Here is a 25,604-nt window from a genome sequence, read left to right on the forward strand (position 1 = left end):
TATTATTTTCAGGTAATATAAATCACTATATAGGAAATCAAAAGCAATACAAATAAGTTATGAAGAGCAAAGGTCCAAGAATAACCAAGGTGCGCACTCCTTAAGAAGAACCACCTATTAGCAGAACTTACCCTAGCAACTATCAAGACTTATGAGGCTTATTATAAGTAATTGAAAAAATGTGGGATTAGCAAGGAATATTTAACTGACGACAGAAGCAGAATAGAGAGCCAGGCATATGCGTAAGCCTCATATATAATAAAGCTGGTATTGCAGACTAGTTGAAAAAGATATTCAATTCCGTATTAAAAAATAAATAGCCAGGCATGGTAGGGCTCACACCTGTTATCACAGCACTTTGGAAGGCCAAGCTGGGAGGATCACTTGAGCCCAGGAGCTCAAGACCAGTCTGGACAACATAGCAAGACCCCCATCTCTACAAAAAGTTTTTTAAAAAATTAGCTGGGTGTGGTGGTGCATGCCTGTAGTCCCAGCTACTTAGGAAGCAAGACAATGGCTTGAGCCGAGGAATTTGTGGCAGCAGTGAGCTATGATTGTGTCACTGGCACACCAGCCTGGGTGACAAAACAAGACCCCCAACTGTTAAATAAATAAATAAATAAAGGATCTCTACCTTACAACATGAACTTATTTACTGCTACAGCAAGGACTTCAATGTAAAAAGAGAAAAAGTTTAAAACTTTCAAAAGAAAATGTAAAAGAATACTGGAATTTAAATTTAAAATTGACCGGGCATGGTGGCTCACGCCTGTAATCCCAGCACTTTGGGAGGCTGAGGCGGATGCATCACAAGGTCAGGAGATCGAGACCATCCTGGCTAACATGGTGAAACGCCGTCTCTACTAAAAATACAAAAATAAAAAATTAAAAAAAAAATTAGCCAGGCTGGTGGCAGGTGCTTCTAGTCCCAGCTACTCAGGAGGCTGAGGTAGGAGAATGGCGTGAACACGGCAGGTAGGGCTTGCAGTGAGCTGAGATCACGCCACTACACTCCAACCTGGGCATCAGAGCGAGACTCCATCTCAAAAAAATAAATAAATAAATAAATAAATGAAAATAAAATAAATAAATAATATTTAAAATTTATATGCTTTTGATGAAACAGCTGTTTACTTCCCTGTAGAGAGTAAAAAGACAAAACACAAACTGGTAAAAGATATTTGCTGTTAACCGAAGTACTCGTATCCAGAATATACAAAGAATTCAATACGAAAAAACTTTTTATATTCAGTCTTTAAGAAAAAGACAAATATGCAGTGGAAAAATAGGTGAAAAAATAAAAAAATACAAGCCAGGCATGCTGGCTCACGTCTGCAATCCCAGCTACTTGGGAGGATGAAGCAGGCGGATCACCTGAGCCCAGAAGTTTGAGGCTGCAGTGGCTATGATCACACCACTGCACACTAGCTTGGGTAACAAGCAAGATTCTGTCTCTAAAAAAACAAAACAAAAACCTCCACGAACGAAACATGTAACAATAGCTAATAAACAGAAAAACATTCAGCCTCAGTAGTTACCTGATGAATGAAACTGAGGACACAATGAAATGCCATCTCATATTGCCAGATTTGGAACATTTTAAAAGTCTGAACAAGCATTGGCAAAGAAGTAGACAATGGGTATTCTCATAGCCTAGTGGAGGTATATCAGCTATAGAAAACAATTATGCCATTACCTAGGAAAGTTTAATGTGGCTATTCCCTAAAGTAGAGTGACTCCATTCCAAAGAATCCTGGGACCCTGTTACTCAATAAATCACTGTTGGCATTTTGGGGAAACAATCTGTGCTTTGCATTTCAGTATAGTTGTCATCCTTTTCTCCTGCCCACTCGAAAACTGAAATGCCCCACAATCACTGTTAACAATGAAAACACCTCCATAATTTCTAAATGTCCCCTACGGGGTCAGTGCTAAACCTAGCTGAGAACTATTGTACCAAAGGAACTCTTAGACATGTGTATCCAGAACATGTTCATATCAGCAGTGTCCATAATAAAAAGCTGAAAATTAAGTTTATTAATTGGAGAGTGAATAAGTTGCAGTATATGTATACAATGGAACACTTTAATATAGCAATAAAAATGAATCGCAAAAATAATAAAAGGCAATTATTGAAGAATACATACAATATGATTCCATTTAAATAAAGTATTAAATAAATGGAACTAAATGATAATCATATCATTATATGTGATTATATATATGTGATAAAACTATAAAGAAAGAAGTGAATAATTAAAAAATTTCATTATAGTGGCTCCCTCTAGAGAGAAGGTGAGAATATGCAATTGAGGCCGGGCACGGCGGCTCATGCCTGTAATCCCAGCACTCTGGGAAGCTGAGGCGGGCGGATCACCTGAGGTCAGGAGTTCTAGACCAGCCTAGCCAACATGGCGAAACCCCATTTCTACTAAAAATACAAAAATTAGCCAGGCATGGTGACGCATGCCTGTAGTCCCAGCTACTCAGGAGGCTGAGGCAGGAGAATTGCTTGAGTCCAGGTGGAGGTTGTGGTGAGCCGAGACCGCACCACTGCACTCCAGCCTGGGAGACAGAGTGAGACTCCCTCTCAAAAAAAAAAGAATATCCAATTGAGGAAACACAAACAGGACTTCTGTTTCTTCAGCTCAGTGGTAGATACACTGGTATCTATTATTTTTCTTTAAACCGTACATATTCTACAGTATATATAGTTCACAATTTTTAAAAGTTAAAATTAAAACTTTCTACGTAATATGTTAACAACATGCAGAAGCAGCTACAAAGATCTGCATTAAAAGCAATAATGTAGTTTCTTTCCCTGCCTGTTATCCTTATTGTTTGGAATGAGTGGAGAAATGAATGAAGCTGCTGACACATAGTGCTAGTCTTGGACCACACCTCTGCAAGTATCCTCTTAAAACTTTTTAACTTATACTCCCCTCATATTATTTTCTGGTAAGATGAGATCATAAGCAAACAAAAGACCAAATGAGTATGCATCATCTTGCATAGTTGGGCAAAACTATGTATTCCATATATATATATACATATATACACATACATATATACATACATATGTTTTCTAGGTAGCAAATTCCTAAGTTTTCAGGTTTATATCATAATTAAGAGCATATAGAATGTATTCTCATTCATTAAAATTTTACTAAATGCTTACTATGTATCAGTCCCTGGGAGTGGAAAATAGTTAAAATATATTCTTGCTCTTAAAGAGCTCACCATGCAGGGACAGGAAGGCAGGGAGGGGAAACTATGAGTAAACAAGTACCACTCAGTAGACTTAGTACTGCAACAGATTTAAGGAGAAATAAGGAGGTTGTCAATTCAAGATAAGGCACAAGATTTCATAGAGAAGCTACATCTTGCAGAGTTGTGAGGAATTTCCTAGGCAGATTTGGGAAGAAAGGAATTCCAGAAAAAAAGGGACCAACATAATCATAGGACAAAAGCCAGGGAACTAAAAGACATATCTAAAACACTGTTAGTAATCAGAAATAAATGGGGAAGGGTAGGGAATGCCTAACTGGAGAGTTTGTGTTTTATCCTATAGACAACACCATGTAAGGACTGCAAGCAGTGAATCGGCAACTTTACAAAGGATTGCTTTGGCAACAGGGCAGTCAATGGACTGGAAAGGGTGGTGTGGAGAATGTGGAAAGGGAGGCACGGAGATAATCAGAGAGAAAACTGTTAGGATAATTCAGAGAAGAGATGAGAACCTAAGAAGAAGGCAATCACACAGAGAAGAACAGAGAGATCAAATCTCACAGTTTTTTGAGAGACAGAATTAAAAAGAATAATGATAAAAGGAATAGAGTAAGTAAAAGATGCTACTAAAATTGAGACACAATGGTTAAAAAGGTAGACGGCAATCAGAATGGCATTACGAAAGTCAAAGACAGTTTTTCAGGAAGGGAGGGGTCAGTAATTTGATACAGAAAGCACAAGTAGAAAACAACTGATCACTGGATGTGGCATTTAGGAAATCATTGGTAACCTGTCAGCAGTTTCAGTGAAGTGGTGGGACAGAAGCAGCCTGACTAAAGCAGACTCAAAAGTGACATAGTGCTAAGAAGGATGATTTGTTTTCTAGAGTGGTTAAGACATATGCTTTTTTTTTTTGAGATGGAGTTTCGCTCTTGTTACCCAGGCTGGAGTGCAATGTCGCAATCTCGGCTCACTGCAACCTCCGCCTCCTGGGTTCAAGCAATTCTCCTGCCTCGACCTCCCAAGTAGCTGGGATTACAGGCATGTGTCACCACGCCTGGCTAATTTTGTATTTTTAGTAGAGACGGGGTTTCTCCATGTTGGTCAGGCTGGTCTCGAACTCCTCACCTCAGGTGATCTGCCCACCTCGGCCTCCCGAGGTGCTGGGATTACAGGCGTGAGCCACTGCGCCCGGCCTGAGAAATGCTTTTAAATGGAAGACTTGAACATACTTTTTGGCTGCACTGAAGGCTTGAAAATATGGGAAAGACAAAGGATAACTGGTGGAGAAAGTCTCAGAGTAGATACGAACGGATGGATAGGATCACACAAGCAGTGAAATTGTATAGGAAAAGAAAAAAGATCCTTCCTACTGTGAGAGAGGGATATTAAGGCCCAAGACTGTTCATTCAACAACGATTTATTGAATCAACATTTATTGAATATTTGCCATATACCAGGTACTGTGCAAAGTGTTAGGGGATACAAATGAATAACTCAGTCCCTGACTTCAAAGAGTTCGCAGCTTAGTGGGCAAATACAGTAACTGTAATATGTTCTAAGTACTAATATACCACAGTGGAAAGGCCAGTATGGTAGCACAGAGGTTAGAGGAAGGGCTGGAATTTAAGGGAGCTTCTTACTGACACTTTCTCTGTGACATGGATGAAGTTATCTGCCAAGTGTTTTTAGGGGTGGAGGGGTATTAGGCAATGTGTAGGAAGGGAAGAATGTTCAAAACAGCTGCCCAGATAAAACAACAGCAACTTGTATCCAAGATTTCTATGTCCTGGGTACTGTAAAAAGTGCTTTTATACATATTACCTCTTTGATTCTCAAAACAATCCTATTATTTTCATTTTACTAAGAAAAAAACCTGGAACTTAGAGATTAAAAACAGAGGCATTTAAGGACTACAGTGAGACTGGAAACTTTTTTTCATAGTAGCAACAATTTACATAATTGTATCATTTTCTCCTGCTGCGTCTCTTAGACCGTGAATAGCAACAAATCCAGCATCCTAAGTTTACAAGGTTAGGGATGGTATAGCAGAAGGATAAGGGAAGTGGGGAGTTAAAGGAATGGGGAAATGGGAAAGAAAGAGATTCGAATAGTTGATCATTGGGACCATGGCTCTGTGAAACAAAGGTAAGGCAGACTTGGGGGAGAAAATGAAGGAATTAAGGAATTTGAGAATATTTAGCAGTAGACAGAAAATCAGTAAAACACAAAATTACAGTAGAATAGAATTTTTTAAATAACATTGATGAAAGAGTTTAAGGTGATGAATGGCCCATGGCATTGAGTTTCTTCAGAAGAATGAGAGTCACTAAATTGATTGCGGTCACATAACTAGTAAATGCTAAGTTTAAACAAACTCAGATCTTTTTCCAGTTTCAGTGGTATTTTCAACTTTCAACAACTTGGTTAACTGGGGTTCTAGGTACGACCGTATTGCTAATTAACACTGAAATTTACTATCTCATAAAACATCACATTAAAAACTTTTTAATATGAAGTACTGTTCATTCTTTTTCAGCAGATTTGTAGAACAATCACAAGCACTTCTAATGATCATCATTACCTCTTTTTTGGCTTCTTTTTTGGGATCATAATCACTATCATTCCCATCCATTGGATGTGTTTCTTCTACATCATCATCACTGAGAAGAAACAAAAATTAGTACACTGAATTCCCTTTTTTTTTTTTTTTAGACAGCGTTTCACTCTTATTGCCCAGGCTGGAGTGCAATGGCACGATCTTGGCTCACTGCAACCTCTGCCTCCTGGGTTCAAGCGATTCTCTCACCTCAGCCTGCCAAGTAGCTGGGATTACAGGCGCCCATCACCACGCCTGGCTAATTTTTGTATTTTTAGTAGAGACGGGGTTTCACCATGTTGGCCAGGCTGGTCTTAAACTCCTGACTTCAAGTGATCTGCCCGCCTCAGCCTCCCAAAGTGCTGGGATTACAGGCGTTAGCCACTGCACCCAACCAATTCCCTTCTTTTTATTGTATTTTAGTGCTCTTAACAAACTGTAATATATATATCTAAATAATTTTACTAAATATTATTTAACAGAACAAGAGTTGTACTTGGGAAGATGAGCTTTTAATTCAGATTTCTGTAGTGTTCAGAAACATTTACCTCATTGAGTATACAGAATTCTTTTAGCAAACACTTCTAGCTCAAAAACAGAGACCCAGTGAGAAAGGGATTTAAAAAGAAATATCATTTGGGAAATGGGAACACATACAAATTGATATAATACTTAAATTTCATTGGAGAATAAAGACAGACAAAAATGAAACAAAATGATTTTATACTATCAAAAGATTTAGCCTCAATAATAAGGGTTTCAGTTACTCAGGTAATTATAAAAAGACTTTTTTCATAAAACATATTTTTAAATATATTCTAAATATGTGTATTAAATATATCAATACTAAAAGGAAGCATTTGTTATTAAAATTAAAAGAGGTGGAAGAGCTCTTAATATTAAAACTTCTAACCACTTGGCTCTTCTTGTCAGAGTAGAAACATAAATGTAATAAGGAATATTGACAATGTGTTGTGGTAACTTTTCTGCCTTAGGAAATCCAGTGCAGTGTCCCTAACAATGTAACTATATGGAGGTAACCAACCTACCTGTCACCCTGATTATGTCTATTAGCTAGTTTACGAGCCTGGCGATCCATCAAACTTGTCCTAGAGCGAGTTTTTTTCCAAGAATAGTAATATTTTACAAGGCTTGCAATTGTCTTATCTGGAAGCTTAAAAAAAATCATGTTAATATCAGCAAGTTTAATTCATAAACAAAATGAATAATTTTGATGATATTCTTTACTACTTAGTAAAGGCATAATTAAAAAATATTTCATGGGTACCTTTATGACTTATAGAGCTAAAAAGTACTACTACAGTCAGTATCCCATATCAATTTCACTGACATTTCTGAATGAATATTCCTATTTGTCCTGGGAGAGGAGGGGAAGAGGTCACACACTAATTTGGTGAGAATGTCCCTAGAAGTTCCCAGCGCAGCCATGTTAGTATTCAATATATGTAATTCACATAAAATAAAATTCTCTATTTTAAGTGTACATATTAGTGGTTTTGGTGAATTCACTAACTTGTACAATCACCACCTCTAATTCCAGAACATTTTCACAATCTCAAAAAGAAATCCTGTACCCATTAGCAATCATTCCCTATTCTCCCCCTTCACCAGTCCCTGGCAACCACTAATCTACTTTCTGTCTCTATGGATTTGCCTATTCTGGACATTTTACATAAAGGGAATCATACAATATGTGACCTTTTGTGTCCTGCTTCTTTCATTTAGCAAGATGTTTTAAAGAAAAGCTATTCAATTCTTAACAAATTTTTTTGAATAACTTTGTTTTAAATCCAGGTCTTAAAATGGTAAATAATGCAAACAGGCTTTGGCCATCAAATGAAGTCTCTGAGTATTAAAATGACTAATGATCATGCACTGATGTGTCAGAGTGACAAACAAGGATGCAACTTCCCCACCAAAAATGTTCTCTTTCATTATGGAAGACACCTAGATATATTTGCAAATATTATCTAATTTTCATCTACTCAGGTTAAAATCGTTTAATGCAGGAACTTCTCGGATTTACATTATTTTGACACAATACTAAAAATGTAGGAACTAGAAATACAGAGCAGTTTCTCTCCATTAAAAAAAAAAAAGAGAAAGAAAAAAGCAGCACCATCGGGACAATATTGAAATAATATGTTTTTTGTTTTTTTTTTTTTTTTTTTTTTTTTTGAGACAGAGTCTTGCGCTGTTGCCCAGGCTGGAATGCGGTGGCGCAATCTCGGTTCACTGCAAACTCTGCCTCCCGGGTTCAAGCTATTCTTCTGCCCCAGCCTCCCAAGTAGCTGGGGCTACAGGCGCATGCCACCACACCCGGCTAATTTTTTATATTTTTAGTAGAGACGGGGTTTCACTGTGTTAGCCAGGATGGTGTTGATCCCCTGACCTCGTGATCTGCCCGCCTCAGCCTCCCAAAGTGCTGGATTATAGGCATGAGCCACCGTGCCCGGCCTAATATGGGATTTTTAAAAAAGGGTCTTCCGTATCCAAAAATATATAAATTGGAAAAAATCCTCGTGTCAAAGAGTGAAACATTTAAAAATAAAGTTGAAATTATTTTTTTTCCTGGAACAATAAACATAAGAAATAACTCTTATTACATGTATATTATTACATGTTATTTAAGTCAAAATAAAAGCTAATTTACTATAATGCAATAGCACATAACTGTCATTTAAGAGTGGTTGCAGAAAATAGGATTGTATAAAAATATACCTATTTACAAATAGTTTTTAAAATTAAATTGAAGAATGTTTTTGTATTTAATAATTAGGAAGTGTTCAACAGTAGCTTAACATATCATTCACATATGAACCACAGTAAGATTAAAATTACCATACCATTTGCTGAATCCTGTGAAAGCTCTTTCCATGAAAACTAAAGGCTTGTTCAAATAGGACTTTATCTTCCACTGTCCACTCATCCGGAAAGGGAGTGAAATTAGGGAGATCAGCAAGGGACTTCTCAATGTTATGTTTATGCCAGAACAACATGCCAAGTGCCTTTGAAGAGAAATCATTCCCCTTTGGTTTTAATGGACTTATGTTCCATCACACTTAAGAAAGTTAAACACAAATTAGATTAAAATCTTAAGCCTATGACTTCAACTGAAGATAGACTCACAGTTTGGGACTTTAAATCAGGGGCGCCCAGGTAGCAGACCTCATTTATTTATTTCTTTTAAATCAGGGCCTCAGAACAGTGAATGTTCTTATATACCATATTTGCTGCAGAATCTAGGAAAAACAGTGAGCTGAGGAGAGTGACTACAAAGCAGATTTGTAGGTTCACACCGAGTTTAACCCACATTTTAAAATTTGTCAATATGTAGGAAAAAATTTGCTAAAAGGAAAATTTCCAATAAATCCATACTTGAATGAAATGATCAGATGCCACAAAGCCAGAAATGCTCAGTTGGGGCTTAGTAGAGAGGTATTTTAAATTTTAATCTTTTACAAGTGTATCACAGACTAACCACGTCCAAGAAGTAAAAGTACCTCCACTGCAACTTTAACAATTTTTTTAACCACATTTACTATCAGAACATATAAATAGAATTATTAGGAGGCATATAAATAACTTCAATGACTTGATTACCAAATCATAACAAAGACTGAAATGGACAATTTCCAAAAATTCCATAACTTCCCCTTTATTTTTAGTAGGCCTTTCTCTTTATTATAAGGTATTAAGCATCATTTAGGACACAAACTTTTATTTTCCAAGAGATATAGGAACTTTATAAATAGTGCGTTTGTTAATTTCTGTACTCTGATAACAGTCCTTTAAAATACACAGGAAAATGAACATATTAAGGTATAGTCCTATTTTAAAGGATTGACTTTCTCATATATTAAACAGAAAGACAAGGCTTAAAAAAAAAATAGGCAATCAAAGGCTTCAAAATCCACAAAAAAGTTAATTACCTTTAGATAGATATAAATAAAATAAACATCTCAATTTCACTAAAATATTCCTTTACCATGTAATTGGACTATAAAGTTAGCTCTTGATAACCCAGGTTACAGATAATTTACCTTTCTTACTTATCTTAAAACAAATCTACCTATTTTACTATTAATTCTGATAAAGGTTGAAATAATACTTAGTTGAAATGAGATTTAAGATCTCTTTCATTTCATTATTCCATAATTTCCATTCCCTCATTACTAAGGGTAATGTACCATATATTTGTCTCTCTATATATAGTATATTATATTATATATAATAGAGTGTATTACATAATAAACATGTAAATACATCATAGTCTATTTAATATAACTTATCTCCATACTATGTATGTTATACTTACTAAATTCAATGACATTACTATATTTTGTATGCAGAAAAAGACCAATCTGTGGGTAGTCAATAGATCTAATTATAGTGTAAAATATTAAGATAATTTGATTTTGTTACAATTTTTATTTGAAGAGACAACTCTACATACAGACATATATCATATATAGATATATCCTTTTAAAGTTATCTAACAAAAAAAGCCTTTTGTGATTTCATTCAAAATTTTAAAGTCTTAAATATTCCTTTAAATGTGAAGTTTAACTTTTAGATCCTGTAGAACAAAAAGTCAAGAGAATTACTTGTATCATTAAAATTTTTTATAAATAAAAGATTTGTTTTAAAGTTCTATCTGTGTACATTTACTCCAAAATACACCAAAACCTTAACTTTTCATTTTGGTAAGCATTTGCCAGAGGAATACTGAAGGCTTCCAGAAACTTCCAGAACTCGAAGTAGAATAAGAAACAGATATATTGAAAGAAAAATATTTAAGCCTTTGAGATGAATAATGTTTATAAAATCAAACTCCTTAATATTGAAAGGTCACACTTTGCTAGGACTTTTGTGGTATCTATAAAATAGCTGGTCAAGCTTATGCACGTTGTTAGGACAGAAACTATCATGAGATACTCTAGATTTGGTAAATATTGGGACAAGCCTTACTACTGAAGTGTTTCTCTACGTACCTGTTCCACATTGTAGCCATGCTTTTCCTTTGCAATTGCAATGTATTCATCCACTGCAATGAAATAAGGTTATATAATTAATTATTCTCATTTACTTCATTTACCTTAACATAGCAAAGTAAAACGATTTATATTCCAGGGTAAAAAAAATAGCCAAAGGCACCTCCCATGAAATGTTACAAAAAGAGACTTATCATAGCAAGATCAGATGCTCACCTGGTTTAAAATTGTATTTAGTATAACTTATCTCTATGACTACACATTATACTTACTAAATTCAATGACATTACTATATTTCTGTATGCAGAAAAAGACCAATCTATGGGTAGCCAATAGATCTAATTATTGTATAAAATATTAAGATAATTTCTTTTCTAATAGTCTTTATTTGGAGACTTAGCTGTTTAAGACACTTTCACATATTTCAAGTTGATCCAAAGCCTTTACCATTCCATTTTTGATTGATGTATAAAGGATAGTTTATCTATAGCTTTGCCAGCTATACATAATGACACATTTATGTATGCTTCAGTACTCTAAATTTTCTTCAGCTCTTCCTGCTTGTTACACAAAGCATATTTGAGTATTCCACTTTCATTTATCTTCCATATGTAATTAAGCCAACAGAATTATTTAGATAAGCAGTTTCAAGATGATAAACTGGCTATTATTTCAAGGCCTCATTGCTAAGAAGTCCGACACATTCACCAGAACTCAGTTTTATGTGAACTCCATATAATCACTCTGCCTTGATTCTAATTAATTTACATATGTGTATGTATGTATAAATTAATTTTGGAACTATTTCTGAGGAGCAGTGGTTAAGAATCCTGATTCTGGAACAGCTAGTCTACCTGGGTTTATCGGCTTATTGCTATTTTTTTGACCTTGGTCAAGTAACTTTGGACCTTTCTGTACCTTAGTTTCCTCACTCTAAATAGCTGTTAAAAACAGTACCTTCCTCCTATGATTAAATGAGTTAATAAATGGAAAATGCCCAGAACAGCACCTGGTCCATTTTAAGAATTTTTAAAGTATTTGCTGTGATTATTAGTCTGTATAGTCTAATATATGAATATGCTCTTATAATAATGCTATTAGAATAAAATGGTTAAATGTATGCTATCAAATCTCCCCCCAAAGGGTAAGCTTTTTGTGTAGAAAACCCAAATATTATATTTTGTTTACAGCCGAAAGCACTTAAATACATGACAGGTCTAAATATATGCTGAACAATACCAATTGGCCTGTGGTTTCCAACCCTGGCTATGCATTACAATCAGTGTGGGAGCTTTTAAAAAGTAAGACATCCAGGATCCACCCTTGAAGCCTCTAACTTAATTGGTCTGAGAAAGAGACTAGACATAAGTACTTAAAAAAAAAAAATTCCCCAAATGATTCCAATGCACACCCAGGGTTGAAAACTATTGCACTAGGCCTTCATTTAAATATTCCACATGAACACTACACTACCAGGACACTCTGGCTGAATTTTGTTTTCCACTTTGCTAAGAAATGAACCATTGTATAAAACAGAACTAAGCCAGCAAAATTCAATGATACCCTGATGCTGAGTTTGTGAATGAAAACCTTTGTCTGTAATGAGGATTGAACCTGGGAAACCAATAGTCTCTTTCAGGTTCTCATTAAACAGTCTCAGGCCAGATGAATAATTTCATGTTTTCTGTTAGGAATGCTTTAAAGGCACACAATTTCTAGATTACCAGCTAGACCTTTAGCTGGTGTTTTATAGCTCTTAAATAGAAAGATTTATCAGGTAAGCAGAAACATACTCAGTTTTCAATTTTTAGCTCTATTGTATCAATAAGCATGATTCAACTTACTATACACGATAGGATATCATTAATTTTCATGGGACTAAATAAATCAGACACCTTTAAGATGTTAGTAAATATTCTAAAAAGACAAGCTTATCTTAAAGCTGCTAGAATTAACTGTTCAGTGTCGTTGTTGTTGTTGTTGTTATTTAATAAACTAAATGATAACTGAATGGAGGGGTGGGGATCTTAGTGTTGTTACCTGCACGTTTCCTATATCTGATGTGCCGCAAAGGATCAGGTCCGCTACATCACATTGAAGTCTAAAGCCACACCATGATTCAAGAAGTGCATGGTCAATGATCCAGAAGGTCTCCGTCCAGAAATGGAGAGCACAAAGATGACCTGATGGCTGCTGAAGTCAGTTCTTTCCCCTTTCCTCTTTAAAATGGTAATGATAGTGGGCTCTTTGAAGTTTGAAGGCATGTCTTTACCGCTCCATATACTGAGGAAAAGCCTGGGCAGATGTCTACATAGTAACTCCCTCCCCTGCTTGAGGATTTAAGCAGCAATGCCATCAGATCCTAGGTTTTTTCATTCTTCATGGGCCTGACACAAATTGGAATGATCAACCCACTATCTTCCAAAAGGAAAAACATTCTAATATAACAACCTCCATTAAAAAAAAAAATTTAAAAAATAAAAAAAAAACAAAGACAAAACTGTTTTCTTATGAGAATCTATAAGACCCAAAAACAAACATAAGTCATATTTTGAATTGGCTGATAAACTCCTGCTGACATTAACATTCAATTTCAGAAAACTTACATTTGGCATCTGGGATACTGTGATATGGAGACCATACAAGCATCCCTCCATTGTCTTTATCTGTGTACTTTGTAGCACCTGGGGGAAAAAAATAATTACTTTGAATATGAAGGATTTTGTTTACACTGAAAATAAGTAGAAACAAAGTAAGCTGGCCAGGCACGGTGGCTCATGCCTGTAATCCCAGTACTTTGGGAGGCCGAGGCAGGCGGATCACAAGGTCAGGAGATCGAGACCATCCTGGCTAACACGGTGAAACCCCGTCTCTACTAAAAATACAAAAACAAAATTAGCCAGGCTGGTGGCGGGCACCTGTAGTCCCAGCTACCCGGGAGGCTGAGGCAAGAGAATGGCGTGAACCCGGGAGGCGGAGCTTTCAGTGAGCTGAGATGCGCCACTCCACTCCAGCCTGGGTGACAGAGGGAGACTCCGTCTCAAAAAAAAAAAAAAGAAAGTAAGCTTTATTTATGTTTTAGTACAGTACCTGCAAAGGAGGACAAGTAAAGAAAATAAAGGAAAACGGATTTATATTACATATAGTAAATATCTTGCTTAAAAAAACTAAGGAAATTTTGCAAATGCCGGTTTATCCCTTTTAAACTAAAAAAGACTGTCTTCAGTACCTACCTCCACTTGACAGAAGGTAATAAACCTGATTTAAACTTCCATACATTACTTAGAGATCATTATTAAAAATTCAAGACTTTTAAATGAGAAAGAATGCCTCAGGTTTGTTTTTTTTTTGCCCCATACTAAATGGGCCAAGATTGCTGTAATTTTTAAACACTTATGTCTGCTTTTTATTTATTTCTTGCTAAGGGTCTGCCAGCTATTCACTTTTACATTACGTTCATTTATTACATCTTATATTTATAAAAACTTGTGCTCTACATTAGAAGAAAAGTCAAGATAAAAAGATAAAAGGCTGGGTGTGATGGCTCACGCCTGTAATCCCAGCACTTTGGGAGGCTAAGGCAGGCGGATCACCTGAGGTCAGGAGTTCAAGACCAGCCTGGCCTACATGGTGAAATCCCGTCTCTACTAAAAATACAAAAATTAGCCAGGTGTGGTGGCGCGCGCCTGTAATCCAGCTACTCAAGAGGCTGACGCAGGAGAATCGCTTGAACCCAGGAGGCGGAGGTTGCAGCGAGCCGAGGTCACACAGCTGCACTCCAGCCTGGGTAACAGAGCCCAGGCTCCATCTCAAAAAAAAAAAAAAAAAAAAAAGTCAAGATAAAAAAGTTAACACAACTTCTTAATATAATCTGAAAGTCTACTTCTGACCTGGAAGGATAGTAACATTTTCTACTTTCTTTCTTTCTTTTTAAATATGTGAAGTCTTGGCCGGGGGCGGTGGCTCACGCTTGTAATCCCAGCACTTTGGGAGGCTGAGGCGGGTGGATCACGAGGTCAGGAGATCGAGACCACGGTGAAACCCCGTCTCTACTAAAAATACAAAAAAATAGCCGGGCGTGGTGGCAGGCGCCTGTAGTCCCAGCTACTCGGAGAGGCTGAGGCAGGAGAATGGCGTGAACCTGAACCTGGGAGGCGGAGCTTGCAGTGAGCTGAGATTGCGCCACTGCACTCCAGCCTGGGCGACAGAGCGAGACTCCATTTCAAAAAATAAAAATAAAAAAATAAAAATAAATAAATAAATAAATAAATATGTGAAGTCTTGCTTTGTTGCCTAGGCTGGTGGTCTTGAACTACTGGCCTCGAGCAATCCTACTGGCTCAGCCTCCCAAGTAGTTGGGATCACAGCTGCATGCCACCACACCTAGCCTCTAATTTATTTCTAATATTTTACAGCCTAGAAAGTCAGAAAAATCAAGCCCTATTAAAACTTCATATAAATTAAGAATCAACAGCATGAATGAAGGCCTGAGACAGCTATGCCAGAGCCAAGTTACATGCCTGTAGATTCTATTATTTTAATCATTCAGTGATATTTTTCTGGTCTACCTAATTCTTAGTTGCATTTAATTCATTAAAACTACCAACAAATGAAGCATTGCTGCCACTTTTTTTTTTTTTTTTTTGAGATGAAGTTTCACTCATTGCCCAGGCTGGAGTGCAATGGCACGATCTCAGCTCACTGCAACCTCTGCCTCCCAGGTTCAAGCGATTCTCCTGCCTCAGCCTCTCAAGTAGCTGGGCATGCACCACCACGCCCAGCTAATTTTTGTTATTTTTAGTAGAGACAGGGTTTCATCATGTTGGCCAGGCTGGTCTTGAACTCCTGACCTCGTGATCCGCCTGCCTTGGCCTCCCAAAGTGCTGGGATTACAGGAACGCGCCACCATGCTTGGCTAACTTTGTATTTTTAGTAGAGACAAGGTTTCTCCATGTTGGTCAGGCTAGTCTCAAACTCCCAACCTCAGATGATCCACCCGCCTCGGCCTCCCAAAATGCTGGGATGACAGGTGTGAGCCACTGCACCCGGCTCATAAATGACTTTTATGTGGTATTGATAATTACCATTAATAGCCAGAATTCGAAAATTACTGACATATTAAAATAATTCCGAGGTTAAACTGTAATCCTTTATAAAGTTATAAGATACTTGGAATGAAGAACTGGGGGGGGTCAGAGAACTACTACTATAATCTCCAGCTAGGGAAGTTATCTATCAGGCAATAATATAATATCATTAAATATTTTTATTTTTAGAGAAGCATCATATATCATTACTGATCAACAAATTTTAGTTAAAAAATCATACAATTGCTATAAAATATAAATTTATCTTAAAATTCTATGTATGTTATAAGGAAAATTAAGAAGAAAAGAGAACTGAAAGAAGAAACACTACCAAAGTATTCGAAAGCCTTTTGTATTTTGTCATATCTTTAATAAAAGAGGACACAAAAGCATGAGCTGAGAATTTAGGAAAATGCCAAATTAAGGTTCATTATGTAAAATTTATATTCAATGAAAATAAACTGGCCAGGCCCTGTGGCTCAAGCCTGTAATCCCAGCACTTTGAGAGGCCAAGGTGGGCGGATCACCTGAGGTCGGGAGTTCGAGACTAGCCTGACCAACATGGAGAAACCTCATCTCTACTAAAAATACAAAAATTAGCCAGGTGTGGTGGCGCATGCCTGTAATCCCAGCTACTCGAGAGGGTAAGGCAGGATAATCACTTGAACCCGAGAGGCGGAGGTTGCGGTGAGCCGAGATCACGCCATTGCACTCCAGCCTGGGCAACAAGAGCGAAACCCCATCTCAAAAAAAAAAAAAAAAGAAAGAAAGAAAGAAAAGAAACTTTAATGTATCTTTTTAAAACTTCAATATTAAGATACATATTTAAGTTTTAACCCTGTAAAATAACAATACAAACACAAAATAGCCAACTCACTCTATGGTAATAAAACAAAAATCCTATTTAAGTTGGTCAGAAGCCTTTACTTAATTCATAAAATCTAATGTTATACAAAGTGAATATCCTAAACTTCAATCCTTTAACATGGAACTCATTATTCTGCACAATGGAATCATGACAATAAGATCATTTAAATCCTACTTAATAGAACATGAAATGCAACAAAGAAAGTTTTTCATTGTCTCGAGTCTTAATGGCATATCATGCTAAATATTTAAACATAATTTCCTTGCACCTCATTCTTGCCTTACAGAAAGTCTGAATTAAAATATCTTCATTAAATGGCCCTTCTCAAGACAGATATTACACTTTTTTTAAATTTTTCCCCATAAAAAGTAACAGCTACAGGCTGGGTGCAGTGGCTCTTACCTATAATCCCAGCACTTTGGAAGGCCAAGGAGGGCGGACGGCTTGAGCCCAGGGGTTTGAGACCAGCCTGGGAAACATAGTGAGACCTTGTCTCTACTAAAAACACAAAACATTAGCTGGATGTGGTCATGTGCACCTGTAGTCCAAACTACTCAAGAGGCTGAGGTGGGAGGATTGCTTGAGCCCAGGAGTTCAAGGCTGCAGTGAGCCATGACCACACTACTGCACTCCAGCCTGGGCAACAGAGCAAGACCCTGTCTCAATAAATAAATAAATAAATAAATAAGTTTCCAAAAAATTATTAGCATTGTAATTAAGGGTCCCATCTGACAGAAACTGGTATCCAAGTTGTGGGAACTAACAGCTCTTCCAATATCGGTGAGTATGTAGAGGATAGAGGAGCAGCATACATAGAGCAATCCTGTCTGATAGCAAAGAATGCCTAATTAAGCATTTCACAATTTTCCTTCCCTAACTCTGAACTGGACTCTACTATTTTCAATTACATATGTGTCAACTAGGCCCAAGAGATGACTGATACAGGAAGTAAGGGATATTTCAGTGCAATGGTTAAGAGTATGAACTACAGAGCCCAACTCCCAGAGTCTGAATACCAGCTCTGCTACTTGGCAGCTGTGTCACCTTGGATAAATCTATTTAATCTGTCTGTGCCTCAGTTTTCCTTATCTCTAAAAATATGGATGATGAAAGTACCTACCTGACAGAGTTGCTCAAAAATTAAATGAATTAATGTAAGTACGTGGCATATGGTAAGCATTACCTAAGACTTAATTATTATTACTAGTATATGCTTATTGAAGACAGTTCTTTTTTAAGTTCCTTCCTTCTTTATCCTAAAAAGGCTTCTTCTCACCTTATCAACTACAAAATAAATGAATAAATCAAGGGGCTGTATCTCAAAAATGGCTGATGTCCTCTCTCACCAACCCCTTGAAAATGAAATTGAATAGCTGTAATGACCCTTACGTTTTTCTCACAATTCAGACGTGATTCCTTTCCTATAAAATAGGAGAAAGTAACATGTGCTATTAAAAATAATTTATCTACCTCTTGGGATGCTTTGTGTCCAGTAAGTTTTACCTTTTTCATTGTAAAAGTCAGAATGAACTAAAACATTTAATAGACATTAACCCCATGTTTATCGTTTTTAACAGTAACAATATTTAAGATTATACCTCAAAACTATCTGATATTTAGAAACAGTACTGAGACTCAAACCTGAGTCACCAACAAAACAACCATGCCTTAGAAGTACCTTATCTTCTGAACAGATTAAAAAACAAACCAAAACCTGGATAGCAAGCTATCATAATTTTAAAAGGCTATACTAGCATATCAGTTCTGAAAATGAAATTGTTGAACAATCAGTTGTCTTCAGTTTTAGATAAAACATTTAAAGGTTAATCCCTTTGAAATTATTAGATCTTTAAACTGGAGTCTTACGTTTATAAGACTACTGGAGAAAACCAACAACTAGGAAAGGAAAATATAATTCAATAAACTAGGATTTCTACATCAATAAAAATAAAAATCTAGACATTAAAAATAAGGACTTTGATGAAGATCATGGAACAAATACACCATATAAAGAACTTAAATATTGAGAATATTAAGCTGTACTAAATATATTTTGACATTTTACTATTTATATATACTAGGTTCTAAATTATATACTTAATATGTACCAACTTCAAACTTGGGTAAACAAAGACTTTCCCAGGGTACATGCGCATGAGAAAGTTTTAAGAGAATCAATTTTCAGAATTTTAACTTCCCTATTTTCTCTTTCCCAAGACAATCTGCCTGAAAACTCACCTGTGGTCAAATGATAAGAGGTTAGACTCATTCTACTTCCATCATCTGTCTTCACAAATACCCTTCTCTCACTTAAAAAAAATAAAAAATAAATCTCTCATGTATTTCAAATCTTACAAGAGTACATGGCCCAAAATTTTAAACCCTCCAGGGTTTCAAACAGGGTGTCAGGAAAACCCTCCTTTACTCAAGGCACCATAACTACTAGAGTTTTAATCAATTAAGCACTAATTGTAATAACTCAAGCCAGAAAAGATTTAACACTCAGAACCTTACTCACAGGTGATCAATAAAGCACTTTAATTTAATTTAATTAATTAATTTATTTATTTGAGACAGAGTCTCGCTCTGTCACCCAGGTTGGAGTGCAATGGTGCAATCTTGGCTCACTCCAACCTCCACCTCCCAGGTTCAAGCAATTCTCCTGCCTCAGCCTCCCAAGTAGCTGGGATTACAGGTGCCCACCACCACGCCCAGCTAATTTTTTGTATTTTTAGTAGAGATGGGGTTTTGCCATGTTGGCCAGGCTGGTCTTGAACTCCTGACCTCAAGGGATCCACCTGCCTTGGCTTCCCAAAATGCCAGAATTACAGGCATGAGCCACCGCACCGGGCCCAATAAAGCACAAAAAAAATTATATACGATAAAATTTTGTGGAGAAAATGCATGGAAATGACTTCAAAGACAAAAAGGAACAATGTAAACTTTGAGAATGTTAGAAGCTTGTCTACACATTTTACAAAATAGTACTATCACATCACTGTAGTATTTATATTTAATTGGATATACTTAAAATACAGAAAAAGACTTTATTATCAAAGTGCTAATATTTTCAATACACTGCAGATTATATTTTTCAACTATTTAAACTCTGACAACAGATGTCGACTAAAAATACGTGAATCTTTTTTCAAAATTATTTCATGGATACGTAAGGAAAATATTTTGAAAACCACTACTTTATATACATGAATTTTAACTTAATCTTGTGACATACTTAACATCATTACCCTTTTACAAACGAGAAAACTAAGGCCTAGAGAAGTCAGGTAGTTCATCCAAGGTTATTATGCCATATTAGATTAAAGGCATATGATAAATAATTAGGCTCTACACACAAAAATTGTTCCTCATGATGTAAGTACAGTTAGTAGGCACTAAATAAAAGGTGGGAAGATCTAGTGAACAACGGAAAGAAAATAATCAGAAATCTAGTTAGTAAAGACATTATCATCAATGGTTCCATAATTAAGGTAAACTGTTCCTAATCTCTTAACTTCAGAAATTCCAATATAAATCTCAATTCTTCTCATATTTCCTAAAATAATCATTTTAATAATTCTTTTTTTTTTTTTTGAAACCGAGTCTCATTCTATCACCCAGGGTATAGCACAGTGGCGCCATCATAGCTTACTGCAGCCTCAACTTCCTGGACTCAAGTGATCTCCCACCTCAGTCTTCTGAGTAGCTGGAAGTACAGATGTGGTATGCCACAACACTTGGCTAATTTTTGAATTTTTTGTAGACGGGGTCCCACTGTGTTGCCCAGGCTGGTCTCAAACTCCTGGGCTCAAGCGATCCTCTCACCTCAGCCTCCCAAAGCGCTGGGATTATACCCATGAGCTATGGCCCCTGGCCAATTCATTCTTTACCTGCTTAATTTTTATCATCATCACTATCACCTTTTCCAATAAAATTAGTCTCCATAAAAAATCCTCTTAATTTTTCTAGTCTAATCATAGCAGATTTTACAGTCTCAGCACCCAAGGAATTTTTCTTCCAAATGACTTCCTGAGCTATGGGTCAACAATCTCCATAAAGATGGATTGAGTGGTTTAGGAGACAAAGATAATGAGAAAGAGAAGAGAGAGAAGCTAACCATTTCTCAATTTCCATAATTAATAAATATCTTTTTGGCAGGGTGTGGTGGTTCAACCTTGTAATCCCAACACTTTGGGAGGCCAAGGCACGCGGATCACCTGAGACCAGGAGTTCAAGACTAGCCCGGCCAACATGGTGAAACCTTTTCTCTACAAAAATACAAAAAACAAAATTAGCCGGGCCACGGTGGCACGTGCCTGTAGTCCCAGCTACTCGGGAGGCTGAGGCAGGAGAATTGCTTGAACCCAGGAGGTGGAGGTTGCAGTGAGCCAAGATCGCACCACTGCACTCCAGCCTGGGGAACAGAGCAAGACTCTGCCTTAAAAAAAAAAAAAAAAAAAAAAACCAACAACTTTTCATCTATTATTTTTCCCAAGGTAATGTGTTTACATTCTCACCTAATTATACTGATGTGAAAAACTTCACACAACAGCACAACACTTATAAATAAGAATAAAATAGATCAGCAGTATAATGTTGAATGGCAGAGGCCCAGTATTTCCCTGTAAAAAATGCCCAATAACTGATAATCTAGATTTGATTGATAAGATTAGCTTTTACCAGATAAGAAAAGCCCTCCTATGTTTAAATGGTAGCTAGTTTTAATTGTGTCCTTAGGTTTGGTATGCTTCTGGAGAAGACTATTAAGCAGAAAATGAGTAAGTGAATTTACAGAAAGTGATGTTTATCCTTATTCTAATAATAAAATTCAATTACAGTCTGAGTAAATAAATTGAAAATACGACTTTAATGACTTTAAAAATAGTAACATTTCAGTGATTTTTTTCCTCCTCGAATATTCTATTTAGGTTTCAAAATAAGCAAAATATTATCATCAATTAAGTTGGCTAACAGTGTTGCCATGTAAAATCACATTAATATTATTCCGTTTAAGTGTTTATTCTCAAAATTTTGAAATTTGTTCGTGTTTAGTTTATCCTGAAACAAAAAAGATGCTTTCCAATTACCAGATCAGTGCTTTCCAATGTAATGCTATGGGCATGTACAAGTTTGTTCCAGCATTAAGTCTGGCTCTTATTAAACATAAAACCCCTAATCAAACTGTATATAGTTGTCTATGAAATAAATATTGACTCAGAAATCTACCCATTGGGGCAAAAACATAGGTATGTTTATTAACTTAGGAAATAATTGTAGCTGCTGAGGTATAATTTGGAAATAACTATCACTACCAAAAAAAAAAAAAACAGACTCTCAATGAAAGCTCCAAATCAGAAAGGTGTGAATATATCCAGAATAATTCTTCATAATTACAAATTTTAATCTTTATAGAATAACTGCCATATGCCCATCATTTAATCCTGGCAAGAATTCCATTAGTTTTTATAGGCTGGGCGCGGTGGCTCATACCTGTAATCCCAGCACTTTGAGAGGTCGAGGCAGCAGATCACAAGGTCAGGAGTTCGAGAGCAGCCTGACCAACACAGTGAAACCCCATCTCTACTAAAAATACAAAAATTAGCCGGGCATGGTGGCGTGTGCCTGTAGTCCCAGCTACTCAGGAGGCTGAGGCAGGAGAATCGCTTGAACCCGAGAGGCAGAGGTTGCAGTGAGCCGAGATCATGCCACTGCACTCCAGCCTGAGCGACAGAGTGAGACTTCATCTCAAAAAAAAAAAAAAAAAAAAAAAAAAAGTTTATACAGCTAGGAATACTGAGGCTCAGGGAAAGCCTGTGGCTTGCTCAGACCACAAAAAGAAGAGTTGGGAGTTAGGAACTGAATTCAGTTTTTTTTTTTTTTTTTTTTGAGACGGAGTCTCACTCTGTCACCCAGGCTGGAGTGCAGTGGCGTGATCTTGGCTCATTGCAACCTCTGCCCCCCAGGTTCACGCAATGATTCTCCTGCCTCAGCCTCCCAAGTAGCTGGGTTTACAGGTGCATGCCACCACGCTCGGCTAATTTTTTGTATTTTTAGTAGAGACTGGGTTTCACCGTGTTAGCCAGGATGGTCTTGATCTCCCGACCTCGTGATCCACTTGCCTCAGCCTCCCAAAGTGCTGGGATTACAGGCGTGAGCCACCGCACCCGGCCTGAATTCAGTCTCTTAAAGCCAAAATGTGCTCTTTCCAAATGTCAAGTAAACCCAAAGGGAGCAGAGTGGTGTGAAAGTGCCATTCACCTGCTAGCAACATCAATAAAGAAAATTAGTTTCATAAAACATTTAAAATTAATTATTTGAAGCCCATCAGTATACACACTGATAGTCTTTGAATAAAATGTACTCTCAGCCAGTCATTTAGAAGGCAACCCAAATCTAGTGAACACTCTTGCATCATTGTTTTCACCTATTACAAATGAGACTGTCCCGACTCATTACTTTTCATCCTCCTCACTTGGGAGAGGAGGAGGAGCTGCTATCTGAAATCCAAATGGTTGGTAAATATCATTTCGCATTGTCTTAATGGGGAGAGGAGGAACAAAAAAATACGCCTCTGAATCCTAATAATTAAACATTGTTTCTCCCCAAGGAAATACAAGTAAGCTCTTTAATATCTAACACAGAAATCCAAGGTCTGACACAAACGCAATATTATAGGCACTGGGAAAAAACTGACAAACTGTAACGAGGAAAAAAAAAAAAGGTGGGCCCCTTTCAAAGTCTGTCCAAAGCCTGAACTGAGAAGGGTCTCGGGCAGGGTGGGGAGAAGGAAACGCGCTCCACTCCGAGAGGCTCCAGCAAGGGCGCCTCCATATGCGGAACTCTCGCCCAATCCCTACACAGGCTGAAATCTCGTGACCGCCGGGGAGCCTGTTTGGAGAAAAGTAGACAGGGAGCCCGCAAGCTGGGTTGGCAGAGGACGCTGGAACCTGGCTGCTCGGGGAGAAAATGTCTCCTTGGCAGCTGCAGCCACTGTCCTGTGGTCTAACTTCGCAGGGCTGGCTGGCGAGCGAGGTGTGCCTGCTGCTGGCGTCTCCCCACCCCCTTCCCCCACCCCTTTCTCTCCGCGGCTCCTGCACTCCGCAGAGCTGCCGCGACCAAAGCTACACCACCTAGCCGAAAAGAAAGAAAAGAGACAATCCCGGCTGCGCACAGGTCGGCAGGGCTCGCCCTTGGCTTCCCCGGCCGGTGACAGCCGCCCTGGCCTCTACCGCCCGCCCGACAGAGCGCGGCCCTCGGCGCCGGGGCGAGCGAGGTGGCAATTGACATTTGCATGGTCCGTCCATACAGTCCGCACGCCTGCTCCTCCAGCCCGCGGCCTCGGACCCTGGACTCCACCAAGGGCCGTCTCCCTCTGCTCACCCCGACCCTGCTCCAGGCTCAGGGGTCAGGAAGGCGATGCCACCAGCGGGCAAGTGGCCTCAGAAGGGAACCATGTTAACCTTGCAGCGCACACATCTGCCCACACGCCCAGTGTCACAGCCCGGCCAAGCCTGACAGCCTCCCCGCCATGGATGCCTGCCCAGCCCAACCCCGCATCCCCTCCCAGCCCCATGCCCGGACCCCTAGCCCGTCCACCCCAAACCAAGCCCAGGAAAGGAGAGATGAGATTTTGCTTAAGCAAATATATCTACCTGGATCAAATTCAGGGATCCGAGCTTGGTATTCGGCTCCGACTCTCATCCCAACATCTGCAAAGCAATGCCAAAAAATATATATATAAAATAAAAAAGAAGAAAAGAAAGAAAAAGGAAGAGATACTTAATAAAAAATAAAAATCGCTAGATGGAGGAAAGAAGCGGCGGGTGGATGGGAAGATATTAACTCGGGGCACTCCGGGAGATGGCAGCGGATGGGGGGCGGGGAGCGGGGGGGGGCAAGGGCGGAGGATTGGTCGAGGGCGGAGGGACGGGGGTCGCGGGGGTGCTGCTGCACTGCACCGGGAGTTCGAGGCTACCGCAGCGCCCGGGCTCTGAGGGGAGGGAGGGCGGGAGAGCAGGAGAGCGGCGAGGGGAGGGGGCTGGGGGAGGGGAAGAGGGAGGGGGGCAGGCGGGCTGGCGGGGAGGAGTTCGAGGCTACCACCGTGCTCGTCGTCGCTGCTGCAGCCGCTCTCGGGCTCTGAGTAGTGCAGCCCGCCGTTGGTGGACGAGGCAACGCTGCCGCCGCCGCCTGCCGGGCTCTTGGCGCTGCCGTTGGCCGATCGGTTCTTCCCCAGTAACTCGGGCCCTTTCTCCATCATGCCGGGCATGGTAGAACAGGGGAGGGGGAAAGGTGAGGGAAAGAGGTAGGCGTCAGGGTGAAGGGGGAGATGGCTTAGAGCGCGGGCGGGAGGGAAAGGAGGAGGAGGAGGAGACGACGGCGGCGGCGGAGGAGGAGGAGGCTGTTAATATGGAGCCGCCATGACCGCCCCGCTCCGGCAGTAGCGCAGTCGCCTCACAACAACCCGCCCCGGCCCCGCCTCTCTCCCCTCCTCCCTCCGCCGCCGCCCGCCCCGCGCAGTCCCGGGCGCCCCTCGGCCGCGCCGCGCTCTACGCCGCCGCCGGTATCACTCCGCCCCGCAGGGAGGTTCCGGCCGCCTGGGGGGGAGGGGAAGGGGGGAGGGGCGGGGAAACCCCGCTCGCAGGCAGCCGGGCCCCCCCAACCAAGCGCTAATAAAATCGCCACCGAGGCGTGGCCGCCGCTCGGGCTTTCTTCCTAGGGGGCGCTCCGGAGCGCGGGCGGGAGGTGCACACGAGGGAGCGGGACTCTTTGCCCTCTCTGGGCGGAAGGAACGCGGTCATCCTGAGAAA

At 39.1% G+C, this 25,604-nt stretch overlaps 1 protein-coding gene across 6 annotated transcripts in view; it reads right to left on the reverse strand.

Annotated features, from left to right (window-relative positions):
* The window catches only part of RCOR3 (REST corepressor 3), a 57,230-nt gene extending 31,971 nt beyond the window's left edge, over nucleotides 1-25,259 (reverse strand). For 3 of the 6 annotated variants that reach the window (XM_032136408.2, XM_032136407.3, XM_058430485.1), the window contains exons 1-7: nucleotides 24,898-25,259; nucleotides 24,450-24,506; nucleotides 13,449-13,526; nucleotides 10,843-10,895; nucleotides 8,695-8,856; nucleotides 6,877-7,001; nucleotides 5,813-5,891 (exon numbers count right to left, since the gene is read on the reverse strand). In XM_032136408.2, coding sequence (XP_031992299.1) covers nucleotides 5,813-5,891; nucleotides 6,877-7,001; nucleotides 8,695-8,856; nucleotides 10,843-10,895; nucleotides 13,449-13,526; nucleotides 24,450-24,506; nucleotides 24,898-25,063 — 720 coding nt within the window. In that variant the 5' untranslated portion in view covers nucleotides 25,064-25,259. Of the gene's footprint in view, nucleotides 1-5,812; nucleotides 5,892-6,876; nucleotides 7,002-8,694; nucleotides 8,857-10,842; nucleotides 10,896-13,448; nucleotides 13,527-17,199; nucleotides 17,296-24,449; nucleotides 24,507-24,894 lie in introns of all 6 variants that reach the window. The other 3 variants (XM_032136406.2, XM_058430484.1, XM_058430486.1) reach the window with 2 other exon arrangements.
* Nucleotides 25,260-25,604: the final 345 nt, after the last annotated feature.

This window comes from Hylobates moloch, unplaced genomic scaffold, assembly GCF_009828535.3.
Source record: "Hylobates moloch isolate HMO894 unplaced genomic scaffold, HMol_V3 SCAFFOLD_18, whole genome shotgun sequence".
Lineage (NCBI taxonomy): Eukaryota > Metazoa > Chordata > Mammalia > Primates > Hylobatidae > Hylobates > Hylobates moloch.